Raw genomic sequence first — 16294 nt, 5'->3', positions numbered from 1 at the left:
AATCGCACTTGAACCCTAGCAATTCTGGGAGCTAACATCCTATCGAAAATAGTCGATCTACAAGCTCACAACACGCCACGTTGCAACACGTTGTGAGCTTGTATATCGGACAATTTTGGTAAAGAGGTTTGGTGTAGGGGGAAAATACTAGCAGACCTTGAACCTGAACTTGAACCTTGAACCTGACCCAGTATTGAGCCGGGGTTCTCGTTACAAGCTCTACAATGCGTCGCTACAAGCTTACAATGCGGGTTGCGACGAATTGTTTTTAAGTGGTTAAGAGGTTAAGAAAATAGCTATTTCAAGCAAAAAACGATTCTTCTCAGTTATTGACAAGGTCCCATGACAAAGTAAAAATGATTCTTTAGGTTTTTGTAACCGTATGTGTGATTACGTGAGTTTGCCACATGGTGTGAAAGTGTCACCTCTGGTTTTCAGCCTGTTTTGCACTCTTATCTTAACAAGCCAAGGAGGACAAATAGAAAGATGAGGGGAAACACTAAAGCCATTTCCTGTTGTTTGGTAATAATTCATTATATTATCCTAATGACCATTTTTATGTCACCATTGTCATGGCTGATGTTGTTGTTGTTCATTTATCTAAATGTTAGATCATTATGTATGTATAAGCCAAGAAAAAGAAGAAAGCAGTGCCCCCAAGTGGTCAGTAGTTAGAAGTGGTCACGGTGCCAGAGATTAAACAGGGTTACCACCATGGGAGGCTCAGTAAACTGCAATAAGACAACACATAACCACTATGGCACATGTATGCAATTATCAGCCAAATACATTACAATGGATGTATTAATGTGTTTTAATATGTAAATCAAAATCCATCAAATAGTAAATAATCTCGTTTTTTTTTTCTATACAAATAATATTTACAACACAGTTGTATGCTGGCCAGTGACAAACACACAGGCACACGCACACACGTGATGCACACACACACACACACACACACACACACACACACACACACACACACACACACACACACACACACACACACACACACACACACACACACACACACACACACACACACACACACACAAAATCAGTTTAGGTCATAATTTTCCAACATATTTTCCAAAGATTATAAAATGTTTGTTCACTTGAGATTAACAGAAGAATGAATGTACTTGTAATTTGTTTTACTATAGAGGTATAAAATGTATCAACAAAAAAGTATCTTTAACAAGACCAGCAAGAAAGATTATTAGCTGTGGAGGGACTGAAGTGGGCTTACAGGGACATTATAACCAACAGGAACAAAGGGTAAAAAGGTAAACAAAAACAACACATCATTTGTAATATTTTTGGCCAATCAGAGTGCTGTATTTTGTGCCTGCTGTAACTTCTATGCTACCTGTTCATCAATAAACAGAAACTAAACAACTCTCACCCTGTTTTCTTTCTCTCGAAAATGTCAAACAAAAAAAACTTAAATGCTGAAAAGTTGTGAAAATGTTTTGAAAATCTGTGAACTTATTTATCTGTAATGTAATGCCCAAAATAGGTGCTCCAGGGTTAATGTGGCCCTTTGAAGCCCAGCCTCCAGTAAACTAAAGTATTATTCTCTCTGTTGGGTGGAAACCTCGTCCTAAACGGTTACTTTTCAGGATTCCAATTCTAAAATAGCAAAAGTAGCAGATCCACAAGCTTGTAGATCTGCTACTTTTGATACTTCTGTGTGACGCTGTAGTGTGATCAAGTAGGGCGTTAATTTACGAAAAAACACCTAAAGTTCAAATATGGAGATAAGAGGTTTCCGCCCGACAGCAACGATATAGTGTTTAAATGAACAGTAGTTGTCTAAACCAGTGTTTCCCAAACGTTGGGTGTGAGCCTTTAGACCAGCTATTTTCACTATTAAATAATAGGGCTTAAGTGGTCACTTCATAATGTATTTTCATAAGTTTGGGTCCCGGAGGGAGGGACACAAAATGTATCTTTGGGGTGTTGAGCTGAAAAGTTTGGGAAACACTGACTGGTCTAATAAACACAATGATCAGTTTCACCGAGTCCCTCAGGGCTCTATGCTAGTGTATTTTCAGTTTTCTGTTATTGTGGGGAAAGCTTTTGCGGAAAATAGCCGATCGACAAGCTCACCGTGCAGAGATGTGAAGTACGCAGATCGACGAGCTTGTTGATCGGCTATTTTCTGCGCAATACGGATGCTTGGGTTTAAAGGGATAGTTCACCCAAAAAAAATACATTTTTTCTATTAATTAGTCACCCAATGGAGACTTGAATTCATGGATATTTTTTCTTTTTTGTCGTACTTCTAAGCCGATAATTTGATGACCAGGTAGGTAGCGGTTCCGGTAGGAGACACAAAGGAGACTCTTTGTGTCTCCAACCGGAACCACTGCCGGTCATCAAATTATTGGCTTAGGAATGCGAGAAAAACAAATGGGGTGACTAATCGATAGAGATAGTCTTTTTGGGGGTGAACTGTCCCTTTAAGTGGTTAAATGGATAAAAGGCGTAACCATTAAGACTTTTCATAATAAAAGGCACAATCATCTGCCTGGCAAAGTCTGCCCGCTGAGTGATCTTTCTGGTCCGCAGGATGACAGTAAGGACAGCCTTGAGTTGAAAGGTCTGTGCGTCTGCCAGTTCCTAGTCTCGCTTAGCCAGACAACTATTCCACAATCTATGCTGTATAGAGTCTGGAACCAGTGGTGGAAAGTAACTAAGTACATTTACTGAAGTACTGTACTTAAGTAAAACATTCTGGTATTTGTACTTTACTTGAGTATTTCCAATTTACAATACTTTTACTTCTACTCCACTACATCTAAGAGGCAAATATTGTACCTTTACTCCACTACAATTATTTGAAAACTTTAGTTACTAGTTACTTTTCAGATATAAATCATAATGTTATGATACATTAACCACTTTAGCCCTGTTTTATAGGCTATTTGAAAATAGCCGATCTACATGCTCACAACGCGTTGTGAGCATGTAGATCTGCTATTTTCAAACATCCTAGTACATTTACTTTTGGTACTATAAGTATATTTTGATGCCAATACTTTTGTACTTTTACTCAAGTAACATTTTGAACACAGGCCTTTTACTTGTAAGGGCACGGTCTTACCGCACTTTTATTTTACCTATGGGGCGGAATCTGCCAATGCTTTTTCAATGAGAATCGCGTGGTTTGGTGCTCTTGCGTATATATCTTTCCGCATGTCACGCACACCTTGTGTTTATTTGAAGCAGATAAATGCTCGAGACAGATGCTGATTTACCCCCTCTGTCCAATCGTGTGAGTCGAAGGTGGCTACAGGGAGGGTCCTGAAAGTGAGTGACAGGTGCGTCACTGGTTATTGGGACAGAATGCGCTGCTAAAAGCTACTCCGTTTTTTATAATGCGCTGGCTGCAAAAAACTGTCGGCGGCGCACAACATGAGTTTAACAGCGGGCAACCATATTTTGGTGTGACCGTGCTCTAACAGAGTATTTCTACATTGTGGTATTGCCACTTTTACTTAAGTAAAATATCTGAGTTTTTGTCTTTTTCCACCACTGTCTGGAACTACATCACCTGAAAGCAGAGGAAAGGAAGCTGTCACCTGTTTGCCATTTCCATTTACACTTTATTTTTCATTTCTGACAAGCAGCAAGCCATATAGGCTTCGATTATTTTGATTTACGTTAGAATAGCTAAAAATGGGTCCCGCACACTGTCTTCACTTCCAAAAAAGTTTAGTTTAATGACACAACATTTCGGTCGCTCTGACGTGACGTGTCCCGGGACTCCCCTTTTTTGCTCTTCTCAAGTTCATTACCCCAACGCACCAGTCCATTTTAGTAGGTGAGCAAAAGGACTTTTTTCTACTGATTTACTTCAGGACAAATTTGCAAGACTGCTAAAGACCAAACGGAAGTGTGCGGGGGAGGCGGGACATCCTCTTTACTCCTGGGGTCGTTTTCAGAGCTTCCGTTTTTGTATGACGGAAGCGTTCTAACCCATTAAGACCGGGAAAGAATCTGTGTCATTTTTAGATTTCTTTGGCTATTGGTGAAAATGTGTGCAAATCTTTGAATACAGTATATATATTTTTTTAAAGCAAACATTTGTAACTCAAATCTTTGCTTAATTCTGGGGATATTCTACAAATGTCTTCTAAATCCTAACAGTTTTCTGAAAAACGTATGTTGCACTGTATCAGTGGTTCTCAAACTTTTCCATGTCAAGGACCACCCAAAATAATATGTATTGGGCCGCGGACCCCCATCTCAAAATATGTTGTTCCAGGGACCCCCCAGAAGCACACTTAAAAATGTTTACTTTAAAACATATATATATATATATATAAAGTCAATATCAAAAATGATCCACGATTTTCCCAAAAATAAGCGCGGCACTCGGTGCCACGCTATGAGCTTGTAGATCTGCTATTTTTGAATAGCCAGTCTGGCTCAAGAGACTAGTCAGTTCCAAGGAAGGAGGACAATGAATGGAGTACTGTGACATGAGGTCCTGGAAGTCCTTATGGATCAAGGGAATCCAGGAGAACACGCTGCCTGGAGCCCATCAGCAGTCTGTCTGTCCAGCACCGACTCGATGTGACCGAGCAGAGACGAGAAAAACTGAGGGACTCCCTCATAACCTAAAGAGAGAGAGAGCACAGAGGTAGTCAGTGTGTGTGTGTGTGTGTGTGTGTGTGTGTGTGTGTGTGTGTGTGTGTGTGTGTGTGTGCGTGCGTGCGTGTGCGTGTGTGCGTGTGTGTACCAAATGTCCCCACAAGTATAGCAAAATATGAGAAATAGACGTTGTGAGAACCGTTTTCCTGGTCCTCACAAGAAAATGTTTTATTTTTATGGTTGGAAAAAGGAGTCTTGCACCGAAAAATAGCGCTGTGAGCTTGTAGATCTGCTATTTTTCGGCTTTAGGTTATGGTAAAAAATGACACAATGTTTTACAAATATCGTAAAACTGCTGTCCTAAAATGTTGATGTCCTCACAGGTATAGTCAGTGGTGGTACTTCAGTACAATTTTGAGGTATTTTTACTTTACTGGAGTATTTCCAATTTTCAGTACGTTATACTTCTACTCCACTACACCTCAGAGGCAAATATTGTACTTTTAATACAATAATTTGAAAACTTTAGTTACTAGTTACTTGATTAGTAGATTTTGATTATTATTACAAAACATACATTACCCACTTCAGCCCTATATACAGTTCGGCCAAAATAGCAGATCTACAAGCTCACAATGCGTCGCATCGCGACGCATTGTGAGCTTGTAGATCTGCTATTTTCAAAAGATTTGTATGCATTGTATTCATTTGAAAACTTGTGAAACAGGACATTCTGCATAATGAGTACTTTCTACTTTTGGTACTTTAAGTACATATTGATGCCAATACTTTTGCACGTTCCGGACATTATTTACTTGTAAACAGAGAGTTTCTACATTGCAGTATTGATACATTTACAAGTAAAACATACTACATAATGCTTTTTCCACCACTGGGTATAGCAATACAATCGCGTGTGTGTGTGTGTGCCTCTCTCTATACCTGGGAAGATGTTGACGTCGATGATGGTGAGGGTGTGCGTGTGGATGTTGACGATGACATCCACTCCAAACAGAGCCATGCCCAGCTGCACCCGCAGCTCCCTGACCAGAGCGGCCACGGCCGGCGAGCTGGGAGGAGGCAGGCAGGGCATCAGTTCATCCAGCTGGGGAGGAAGAGGAGGAGGAGGAGGAGGAGAAGGAGGAAGAGGAGGACCGCAATCAGTCACTACACTATCTGAAAGCACTCGTTTGTAACTGGATTTTATGGTGCTTTGGTTCTCAACCTTATTAAAGGGATAGTTCACCCCCCTCATTTTTTTTTCTTCCTATCGATTAGTCACCCTATGGAGACTTGAATTAATTGATTTTTTTTTTCTACCTGAACCGCTGCCGGTCATCAAATTATTGGCTTAGGAATGCGACAAAAAATAAAAAAATATCCATGAAGTCAAGTCTCCATGGGGTGACTAATCCATAGAAAAAAAGTTATGTCAAGCCCCCCCTCCCCCCCCCGGTTAGATATCGTTGCTGTCGGGCAGAAACCTCTTATCTCCATATTTTAACCTTTTGTGTTTTTTTTCTGTAAATTAACGCCCTACTTGCTCATACTACAGCGTCACACAAAAGCATCAAAAGCAGCAGATCCACAAAGCTCAAAACTTTCGAGCTCTGCTGCTTTTGATGCTTTTGGATGAAAAGTAACAGTTTTGTTTGGACACATGAGGTTTCCGCCCGACGCAGATGACATGCATTATTAGGCCACTGACCTCACATTTGATATTATTATTTTTAATCTCTGGGGGGGGGGGGGGGGGTTGCATCATATCAAAGACAGATTTGGTTTGATGTATCAATCCAATTTTACATATTTCAAATGTTCTAACTGGAGGTCAAACAATATGTAGGCGGTCACAGGGTTCAATTTCACATGCCATTCCCAGGAATCCTCCCCTCCCCTTTCTTTCTTTCCCAATCGAACCCTGAGTGTTCATCAGTGTTGGGCAAGTTACTCAAAAACAGTAATATATTACCTATTACTAGTTACTTGTTTAAAAAGTAATAATATTACTTTATTACTCTCTGCCAAATGTAACTAGTTACTTATGACTTTACTTTCCTTTTTTTTCCTTGCCCCCAGTAATTGCATCCTTTCTCCCCAAAAGTCTTACTTTGACAGGCAGAAAGATGCTAATGTATCCGGTAGAAGATTCAAAAAGTCTCCTTTGAGTTTCCTCCCAGAGAGACCACCGGTCATAAAATTATTGGCTTAGGAATGAGACAAAAACAAAAAAATCTCCATGAATTCAATGCTCCATGGGTTGAGTAATTAATAGAAAATACGTTTCGTGCGTCAGAACCTCAGACACATTGGGGCTGATCAATTAATTTTGTTCACCTGCTTTGTAAACAGCTGTGCCTCAACGTGCCCACTGTGAGCTTCTCACTGGCGGCTCGAAGTTGACAATACTTGTGTTACTGGTTACTGGAAAAAGGTAATAATATTACTTTTTTCGTTGAGCTACTTTAGTTACTTTCCAACACTGGTGTTCATACCCTGAGCAAATCATAGAAGGGACAGCTGAACATACATTCGCATGTTGCAGAAATCTGGATGTGTGGTTAGATGACAGGTTGGTACATTTACTACTGATAGTTGAATATAGCATGTTACAGGCAGTTGAGTTGACTGTATGTGGTTAGATGATACTGTAGGGTGGTGCTACTGACTGCGTTGAGGTGAGAGCTGGACTCTGGCTTGGACACTTCATGGCTGTTGAAGAAGATAGTCTTCCTGTCTGGAGACATAAAATACAACAATTTGTTGAAACTCTCACCCTAAGGTTGTGTTCACTGTGTCCGCATGTTTGGAAGAAAAGGGGCTTTAAGGCAAAACAAAAGTCTAATATTTTAGTCATCTGAAATGTTTTACTGTTAGTCTTGTTTAAGTCGACTAAATAGGATAAGATTTTAGTCTAAAATGTATTACTAAAATGTATTTTTGGCGGTCCGTGATGCCATCGAAGCGGCTGATTTTCACTTAGCTGCATGCCGAAAATAGCCGATCTACAAGCTCACTCCGCGTCGCAGCGCGGCGCGTTGTGAGCTTGTACAGTAGATCTGCTATTTTCAGAGCGCAACACCCGAGCACAACCAAACATAAAATGACTTGTCTTTTAGTTCTACTGGATCTCTTCTCAGCTGAAAGTAACATAGCATGCACAGGGTTGCCGAGTTTAGTTAAGATGTGATAATGAAATGTTTTATAGTTCCCAGATTTAAAAGTGTAGCTTGCACTTTTACCAAAGCCAATATGCACTTTGTTAAATGGTTGGTTTGATCTGAAACATGTTATTTCTCTGTGATGAAGTCGAATTAGATTGACAGTTGAATTAAATAAAACAATTCTTAAATTGAGAAGCTGTTCCAACTGGTCTTACTCTTAAAATAAGGAAAAATAATCTTGTGCCTCTGCTGGGATATGAAGCAAACCACTGTTGTAGCTTGTTACTGGTTAAATATTGCTAAAAAATTGATTAAATTCCCTATTAAGAAAATGTAAGTTATATTTCCCTAAAAATTGCTTGTCAAGCATGTTTCACACAAGAAGTGTGAAACATGCTTGACAAGCAATTTTTTTCTTTGACAAGCACATTTTTTCTTTTTAGACAAAATATAAGACTAATATGCTAGGATCGAGGATTTTTTTACTTTCTTGAAAACCACTATCTGCAGTGCACTAGTCCCTCCCTAACATTTTAGTCTAGTTTTTCGAAATTGTCAATATATTTAGTCTTAGCCATCGTGGCTTAGTTTTTATTTAGTTTTCGTCAGTGAAAAAAGGTAGTCGACGAACATTTTTCGTCATAGTTTTAGGCGCCAAAATCAACACTGGCTGAGATGTGGACTGGACTGACCACAGGGTCCAGAAGGGAAGTTCTTCAGCGAGGGTCTGTCCACACAGTAGTGTTTGTCTCCCACCACGAACACCTTGTGGAGCACGGCCCCGTGGTTGACGAAGCTCTGGAGCACGCAGGGCGGGCGCACGTCATCCAGGCTCCCTGCACCGAAGATCAGACACATCTACAGCACATAATAGTGATGGCAAAGAAAACACAGCAAATATAGGGCTGTGACTATCCATTATTTTCTCAGCCATTATTCTATCGATTACTTATCGAACAATTGAAAAGCAGTTTTTTATATATTGTTGCTGTCGGCCAGAAACCTCTTATCTCCATATTTTTATACTACAGCGTCACAGAAAAGCATCAAAAGTAGCAGATCCGCAAGCCCGAAATGCGGCGTGACGCATCGTGACGCATCTACTGTTTCTATTTTTGAATTTGAATCCGTAACAGTTTTGGACATATGAGGTTTCCACCCGACAGAGACGATATATTTTATATATCAACGAATCAATGTGAGTAGTTGTGATTGATGATCATTTTTTATCATTGACTAAATCTACTGATTCATCATACAACAAACTGCTAAAATAGCCGATCTATAAAAGTATTAAACATAATGTGAAAAATGTGTGCAGGTCTACTGGCAGTGTGCACAAGGAATTTGCTGCTGATAGGTCTGAGCGCTTTGTGAGATAACCTCCAGATGCACAGACCGGACCTTCTACCACACACAAAGACCATATATTCTCCTTTTAGTAAGGCAGTGGTTCTCAACCTTTTCAGGCTGTGACCCCCCAAAATAATCATATTTGAACAGGGGACCCCCCATTTTGTTTGACACTGTTCCACAGATAAATATTGTATTATATTATTTGACAATTTGGTCAAAGTTTTTACAGTATTGTTTGTTGATTACTTTCCATGCAGATTTTTTTTTTGGTATTAAAAAGGTCTTAAAAGTCCTTAAATTGTCACTTCACTGTCATCTGGGGACCCCCCAAAATATTGTGGGGACCCCCCAGGGGGTCCCGACCCACAGGTTGAGAACCACTGTAGTAAGGGACACAACCGCACCCCACTCACCTCGTGGGACAGGGAGCCATGGGCCACTCTGGTTTTGCAGACTGAAAGAAGACAAAGGGAACAAAGTCCTTAAGAGGGTGTGGCTTAATCTCACAAAGTGGGCACACGCTAAAAACGAATAAACATACAGACAATTGAATGATTTCATAAAATAGAATAAAAAACTTAAAACTTAAAAGCATGCCGTGCCAGTGAGATTACAAGCCTTATCGTTAATGCTATTATGTACTGTACATCTAATGGCACTAATACTGTATGTGGAACCTGCAAAGCCACAGTACTAAGTTCATTGTTGCCCTGATAAGCAGCAGAAAGGTGTGCTACTGACTGAGTGGGAAGCTGAGGCCTTTGCTTTCCATTGCTTCCTGGATAGATGAAATGTCCCCAACACTGTTGATCTCCAGGTATGGTGGACTGCAGATACGCCAGTCTGACATGATACACAGTAAACACAATAGAACATTATTGTGTATTTCTGCAGGATCCGTCGTATTTAAATTATACATCCAATATATCATCTTTTTTCCATTTCCTGAACAGTAACGGTTTTGGACATATACTGTACACAAAGTACAGTAACACCCCACAATAAAGCATTTAACAGCTCCACCCACCCACATGATAGAGCATTTATGACACCCTGCCTTACCCACACAATATCTCACACATTCCGCCCCACAGGATACAGCAACATCATGCACGAACGCACGCACGCACGCACGCACGCACGCACGCACGCACGCACGCACGCACGCACGCACGCACGCACGCACGCACGCACGCACGCACGCACGCACGCACACACACACACACACACACACACACACACACACACACACACACACACACACACACACACACACACACACACACACACACACACACACACACACACACACACACACACACACACACACACACACACACACACACACACACACACACACACGCACACACACAACCCCTTTCTCACATGGGATCCAGCAACATTGCTGGATAAAAACATCCAGCAAAGGAGAAATCCTTATGGTGTCTGTTTGCTACTTAATGCTCACGTGGTGAGAGAGGTGTCTAAAGCATGTAAGACTAGGCCAGGGGTAGGCAACCTTAGGGCGGCACGGGTGCCAACATTGGCACAGGGGAAGGGGAATCACTGGCACACTGGCATAAGTGTGAGAGAGAGGATTTTTCTTGTCTTTTTTCTTTATGTGAAAGAAAATATTTCAAAAATTATGTAAAAAGTTATGTATATGGACAATCAAAATATGTTGGAAATATTTTTTTTTAAATTTGGTGTCATAATTAAACATAATGCTGATTTGGCACACTGACTATCAAGAAAATAAAAATATGGCACTTTATGTCAAAAAGGTTGCCGACCCCTCGACTAGGCATTTGTGGATGATAAAATATGATGAACAGAAATCCTCCCAGAACGGAGTCGGGAAGAAAATCATTTTGTATTAAATTTTTTCGACTTAGAAGAAAAAGTCCTTTTGCACACCTGGCTATGGAGACGGACAGGTGCGTTGGAGTAATGAACTTGAAGAGCAGAAAAAGGGAGTCCCGCACGCTGTCTTCACTTACAAAAATGTATTAGGGATACAATGTTTCGGTCACTCGGACCTTCATCAGGCAACCTGAGGCATGCCTGACAGTGCGGGACTCCCCTTTTTCTGCTCATGTTTTCAACTTGAAAAATCAAATCAACTGAGCAAACTGCCAATGTGAAGTTCATAGAACAAAACATCATATTTATTACAGAAATCTGAGGCAGATTCAAAATTCCCCAATACTGAACATTGCCAGATTAATTAATACATTTATCTGTAAGTGTGAAGGGCTTAACTATTAAATGAGAGAATATTACAATATTAGTTTGAAAAGATGTCACAAAGAGACAGGTGTGGATATCTCTGTCTCTCTGTGTGATCTTATGAAATCAATTCAGGGTTTCTTTTCACCATGCATCAAATCTATTCATTATAAATTCATACGTATTCATTTACACATAATATTAGCTTCTGAATTGTATAATTGCATACTGTAAATAGTGATATTTATGTTTTACCCATATTTTCTTTAACTTGCCGTGTAAATATTTCGTAATGCCTTTAGAGTACTGCACCAACCTCACCAAGACAAATTCCTTGTATGCACATACCTAGCACACAATAGAAAGGATATCAGCTGTAGCATACCTCTGAGGGAGTTCTGCAGCGTGCTCATAATCCGGTAGGAGGTAAACCGGTCTAGTAGCTGGCTCATAGCAGGCAGGGGGTCCAGAAGAACAGTACTGGGATGGGCTGACACATAGCTCTGCAACGTAAAAAGACAGAAACAGTTGTTCATTTGTACACTCTCAGTTACATGAGTTAAATTAAGAGTTGAAGTAGTACCAAAAAGAACAAGAAATTTAAGAAACCACGATTAGCATTTTTCAGAAACACTGATCATCAAATACATTACTACCAACCATTCAAAAATCAAAACAACAATTTCCCACATTCCCAATTCATTCTTAAAATATACTAGTTTGTTTATTTGTCTTTTTTAACCTGGAAGTTGGCAAGGAGCTGCTGCGATTGGCTGTCATGCTCCGCCTCTACTATGACATCAGAGAGCTTGTGGACGATGACATTGAAGGGTCCCTGGGACATCAGGGGCCGGCTGAGGTCAATCTACAAAACAGGACAAAAACACTAGTGCTTTTACCATACCCAAACAACAAAAAAGACAAAAACAAGCCGTTATTTGCCATGCCATTGGCTTCCTGTATAAACTATAATATAAAACATAAGCTATGTGAAAAATATTTGTGGATTTACTACCTTGGCCTACAGGCAGTGTGCACAAGAAGAGTGGAGCTGATCGGTATAGTGGAGTGCGAGATTAGCCGCGGACAGCGAGAGACACAGAATATTAAATTTACACTTGGGGATTAGAAGTGGTTATAGTACAGTGTCATCGTATTTCTCTGTGCTGGTATTATTCACATGTTATGAAATGTTAGTGGAGTGACAACAGCCACACTATAAGTGTTGTCTTGCATACATCACTTTTCAATTATTTTCTTTGGGATTTGTATTGGTAAGAAATGGTAGAGAGACAGGAAACCTATAGAGCAGAGAGCAGAGACACGCCGGATGAGATGCCAGTGTTTAGATTCAAACCCCGGTCCTCGCAATGTATAAGGGACTATACTGTCAACTATCATGACATTTTACTTGATGATTAATTGTCATACAAATAATTGCGATTAAATATTTCAAACGTAAATAATACAAAGTATATATACTGAGATATTTCATAATTTTATACTCAATTATACTCAACTTTTTGAAAATATGTTTTTAACTTTATAATTATTTTGAATAGTGGAAATAGCCGTTCTACAGCCTTGTAGATTTCCACTATTTAAAAAACAAAAAAGTCTGAAAACCAAAGAAGATTTTTCAACGTTTTCGGTGGTGCTGTGTTGGCACCGAAGTTGTGGAACAAACTCCCTTTGAGGATCAAAGCTGCCCCTACCCTAGGGACTTTTTTCTTTATAATATGTTTTTTATTGAGTGAATCATGGTACATCATGGTACAACATGCTTCTTCACACTTCACAAAACCCATTCATAGTCATCCAACAAAAAATTGGTTTCTCAATCCAGTGCGCAATTAGATTATAGCAGTGACATTTAACTCCACCCACCCAACATTTTTTTCTTTTTGTTTTCCCTCACAACATCCTCAAACAAACATACGCTTTCGTGCTCTGACTCTTTCCCTCACACGCACACACATACGCACGCACGCACGCACGCACGCAGGCACACACACACACACACACACACACACACACACACACACACACACACACACACACACACACACACAACACGCACACACACACACACACACACACACACACACACACACACACACACACACACACACACACACACACACACACACACACACACACACACACACACACACACACACACACAACACAAGGGCAAGACAGGGGACTTTTAATAACATGCTATAAGACCCACCTTCTATCTGTAGAGGACTCCTAGGTTCACTTGTTGTTTTGTGTTTTGTGGGTTGTGTATGTGTTGTGAATTTAGTTGACCAGTTCTAAGGGTGGTGAATGAGGTTTCAGTTTAGTCGCAGAACAAGATGACACCAGTAGGCAGTATCGCACGACAAGTTCTGAAGCTTATTACACACTTAGAGAATATATGCAGATGAGAGTGTACTGGGTACTGGGTCAGTCAGATAAAGGTCAGTTTAATCATAACAGTGTGTGTGTTTAGTTTCTACTCCCTCCTGTTGTGACTGACTGACAGACAGTGTGACTGAGTTCTTGTTCTCTAGTCTTCTTTGTCTTGTCCTTTGTTTTTTCTTTTCTCTTTCTAATGTGGAAACGATTATGCCGATTATGCAAACATAATTGCGGTTATCTCAAATAATTGTGATCGGGTGCTTATGTAATGATTGTGGCAGCCCTGCCTACAGTAAGTGCTCTAACTGGTTGAGCCAGCAGGCACCTCTTGCTTTGAGGAGATTACATAGAGATGGTGGCTACAGGCAGGTGGCCCTGACACGGAGTAGCATGGTGGACAGCTGTACATGACACTGTGTGTGTGTGTGTGTGTGTGTGTGTGTGTGTGTGTGTGTGTGTGTGTGTGTGTGTGTGTGTGTGTGTGTGTGTGTGTGTGTGTGTGTGTGTGTGTGTGTGTGTGTGTGTGTGTGTGTGTGTGTGTGTGTGTGTGTGTGTGTGTGTGTGTGCGTGCGTGTGCGTGTGCGTGTGTTATGCTTGTGAGGACCAAATGTCCTCACAAGCATAGCGTTGTTGTTAGGGTTATAGGATGGATCAGACATTTAGAGGTCAGGTTTAGGGTTTTAGGGGTTAGAGTTCTCCCTATGAAGTACTTCTTTGTGCGGCGATGTCACACAACGAAAAATAGCCGACACGTTGCGTGTGTGTGCATACCTATATACATGTTCTTTAAATGTGTAATGAAATGTAAGCACACATGTACAAACTATTGTGCAAATGCTTTCAAGTAGGCTACCACATGCATTAACACCGTGCAGGAACCAGAAGCCAACACACTATACAATCACAGCCTTATCAAATGGCATAATTATATTGTAATGGTTTATGATAACTGCTAGTATTCACAATCTTAGCCCTTTCTGATCATGTGTTTGAAAACCCAGTTAAAGAATAAGCATCTTTACCTCAACCACCTCCACGCCATGGCATCTGTGGAAAAATGCATACATGTACACAATTCAATTATTAGGCTATTCAATCACAGTTAATTGGCCACTGTCAATTTACTGAACCTCAATTACTCAACAACGACAATATAAGCAGTGATGTAAAGCAAATAAGTACATTTACTCAAGTACTGTAATTAAGTATAGGCTACAATTTTGAGGTATTTTTTTTACTTTACTTGAGTAGCCTATATCCAATTTTCAGTACTTACACTTCTACTCCTCTAAATCTCAGAGGCAAATATTGTACTTTTACTTTTCATTATTCTTAGCCCTATATACATTTCGGCCATTTGAAAGTAGCCGATCTACAAGCTCACAATGCCTGATGCGAAGCATTGTGAGCTTGTAGATCTGCTATCAAAGGATTTTCATACATTTTACACATTTGAAAACTTTTGAAATGGGACATTCTGCATAATGAGTAGTCTACTTTCTACTTTTGGTGAAGTACATTTTGATGCAGATACTTTTGTACTTTTACATTTTTTTATTGTATTTATTTTACTTTTAGAGTATTTCTGCATTGCAGTATTGATACTTTTACTAAAGGACAAAATGTGAGTACTTTTTCCACCACTGATTATTCAACAACGACAATATAAGAGGGACCTCCTCGTTCAGTAGTGTTAGTCTATTCGGCTCTGTGTTAAAGTTGGATACACACTTTAAGCTGTTAAATGAACATAATATACCAGAGTTTTAAACTTACGCACAGAGCTCAGCAAAGGCATCCAGGTTCATCCTCCGCCGTTTCTTCTCGCTGAGGCAGAAGCCCACCCTGCGACCTGACATCTGGACCACCTGCTCCTGCTACACACAGTCTACAGTACAGAGTGGCTCCTCCAGGGACCACCGCTCCTCCCAAATGAGAGAGAGAGAGAGAAAGAGAGAGAGAGAGAGAGAGAGAGAGAGAGAGAGAGAGAGAGAGAGAGAGAGAGAGAGAGAGAGAGAGAGAGGGAGGGGGGGGGTCTATAATCTTCTCGTATCCATTCTTCTGTGTGAAGACCACCTCAGACTGTGACTTGTCTTCTTTACTGCAGTCTGCAGGTAAAAGTCGTCTAACTGGTCAAGTCACTTGACTTCCTTATTGGCTGCCCAGTCTGTAGCCCTGGATCCAAGACGGTCATCTGTCATGGCCGTCATGGATGAACTTCAAAATAGTGTTTGCACTTTCTCCCTATTTGGTCCGTACATCTACATTAACGTTCAGATTTCAAATGTAAAGTGCTTTCCCCATGGCGACATATGTCACCATTATGTACGGCTCCTCAAAAATACCTGCATTTTCCGTATTGTTCAATAAAATCATTTTTATCTGATCGGTGGGCATTTCTTTAGTTTTTTAAAAAATATATCAGAGTGCAATACACCTCCCAAACGATTGGGTCGCGTAGTTGAAAGCGTATGGATGGAAAAAATACGGAGAAAATGACCACCGATCGGATTAAAATGCTTTTTGTTGAACAA

At 40.4% G+C, this 16294-nt stretch overlaps 1 protein-coding gene across 4 annotated transcripts; it reads right to left on the bottom strand.

Moving 5' to 3' along the window:
- Positions 1-796: 796 nt before the first annotated feature.
- Positions 797-15726, bottom strand: LOC308085354 (inositol-tetrakisphosphate 1-kinase-like). 4 transcript variants are annotated; one of them, XM_080428489.1, is made up of 10 exons: positions 15537-15726; positions 14783-14807; positions 12097-12219; positions 11740-11857; positions 9867-9968; positions 9539-9579; positions 8462-8627; positions 7275-7342; positions 5548-5710; positions 797-4631 (listed from the first exon to the last, which is right to left on the bottom strand). In XM_080428489.1, exons 1-10 carry the CDS (start codon positions 15617-15619, stop codon positions 4519-4521), a joined length of 1002 nt encoding a protein of 333 aa, XP_080284615.1. In that variant the 5' UTR covers positions 15620-15726; the 3' UTR covers positions 797-4518. The 4 variants fall into 4 exon arrangements, with proteins under 4 accessions (XP_080284615.1, XP_080284618.1, XP_080284617.1 ...); XM_080428492.1 differs by having other exon boundaries at positions 15541-15646; XM_080428491.1 differs by lacking the exon at positions 14783-14807 and having other exon boundaries at positions 12097-12240; positions 15537-15649.
- Between the last annotated feature and the right edge of the window lie 568 nt (positions 15727-16294).

Source organism: Gymnoscopelus braueri (assembly GCF_963280865.1).
Source record: "Gymnoscopelus braueri genome assembly, chromosome: 5".
In the NCBI taxonomy this organism is placed as follows: Eukaryota; Metazoa; Chordata; class Actinopteri; order Myctophiformes; family Myctophidae; genus Gymnoscopelus; species Gymnoscopelus braueri.
This window is presented reverse-complemented; position numbering and strand designations above follow the sequence as displayed.

Coding starts and splice junctions, on each gene's coding strand:
- LOC308085354 (XM_080428489.1), bottom strand. CDS start 15,619: ATGTCAGGTCGCAGGGTGGGCTTCTGCCTCAGCGAGAAGAAACGGCGG. Junction 11,858..12,096: donor AGCTCCTTGCCAACTTCCAG/GTTAAAAAAGAC, acceptor TTTACGTTGCAG/AGCTATGTGTCAGCCCATCC. Junction 4,632..5,547: donor CGACGTCAACATCTTCCCAG/GTATAGAGAGAG, acceptor CTCTCTCTTTAG/GTTATGAGGGAGTCCCTCAG.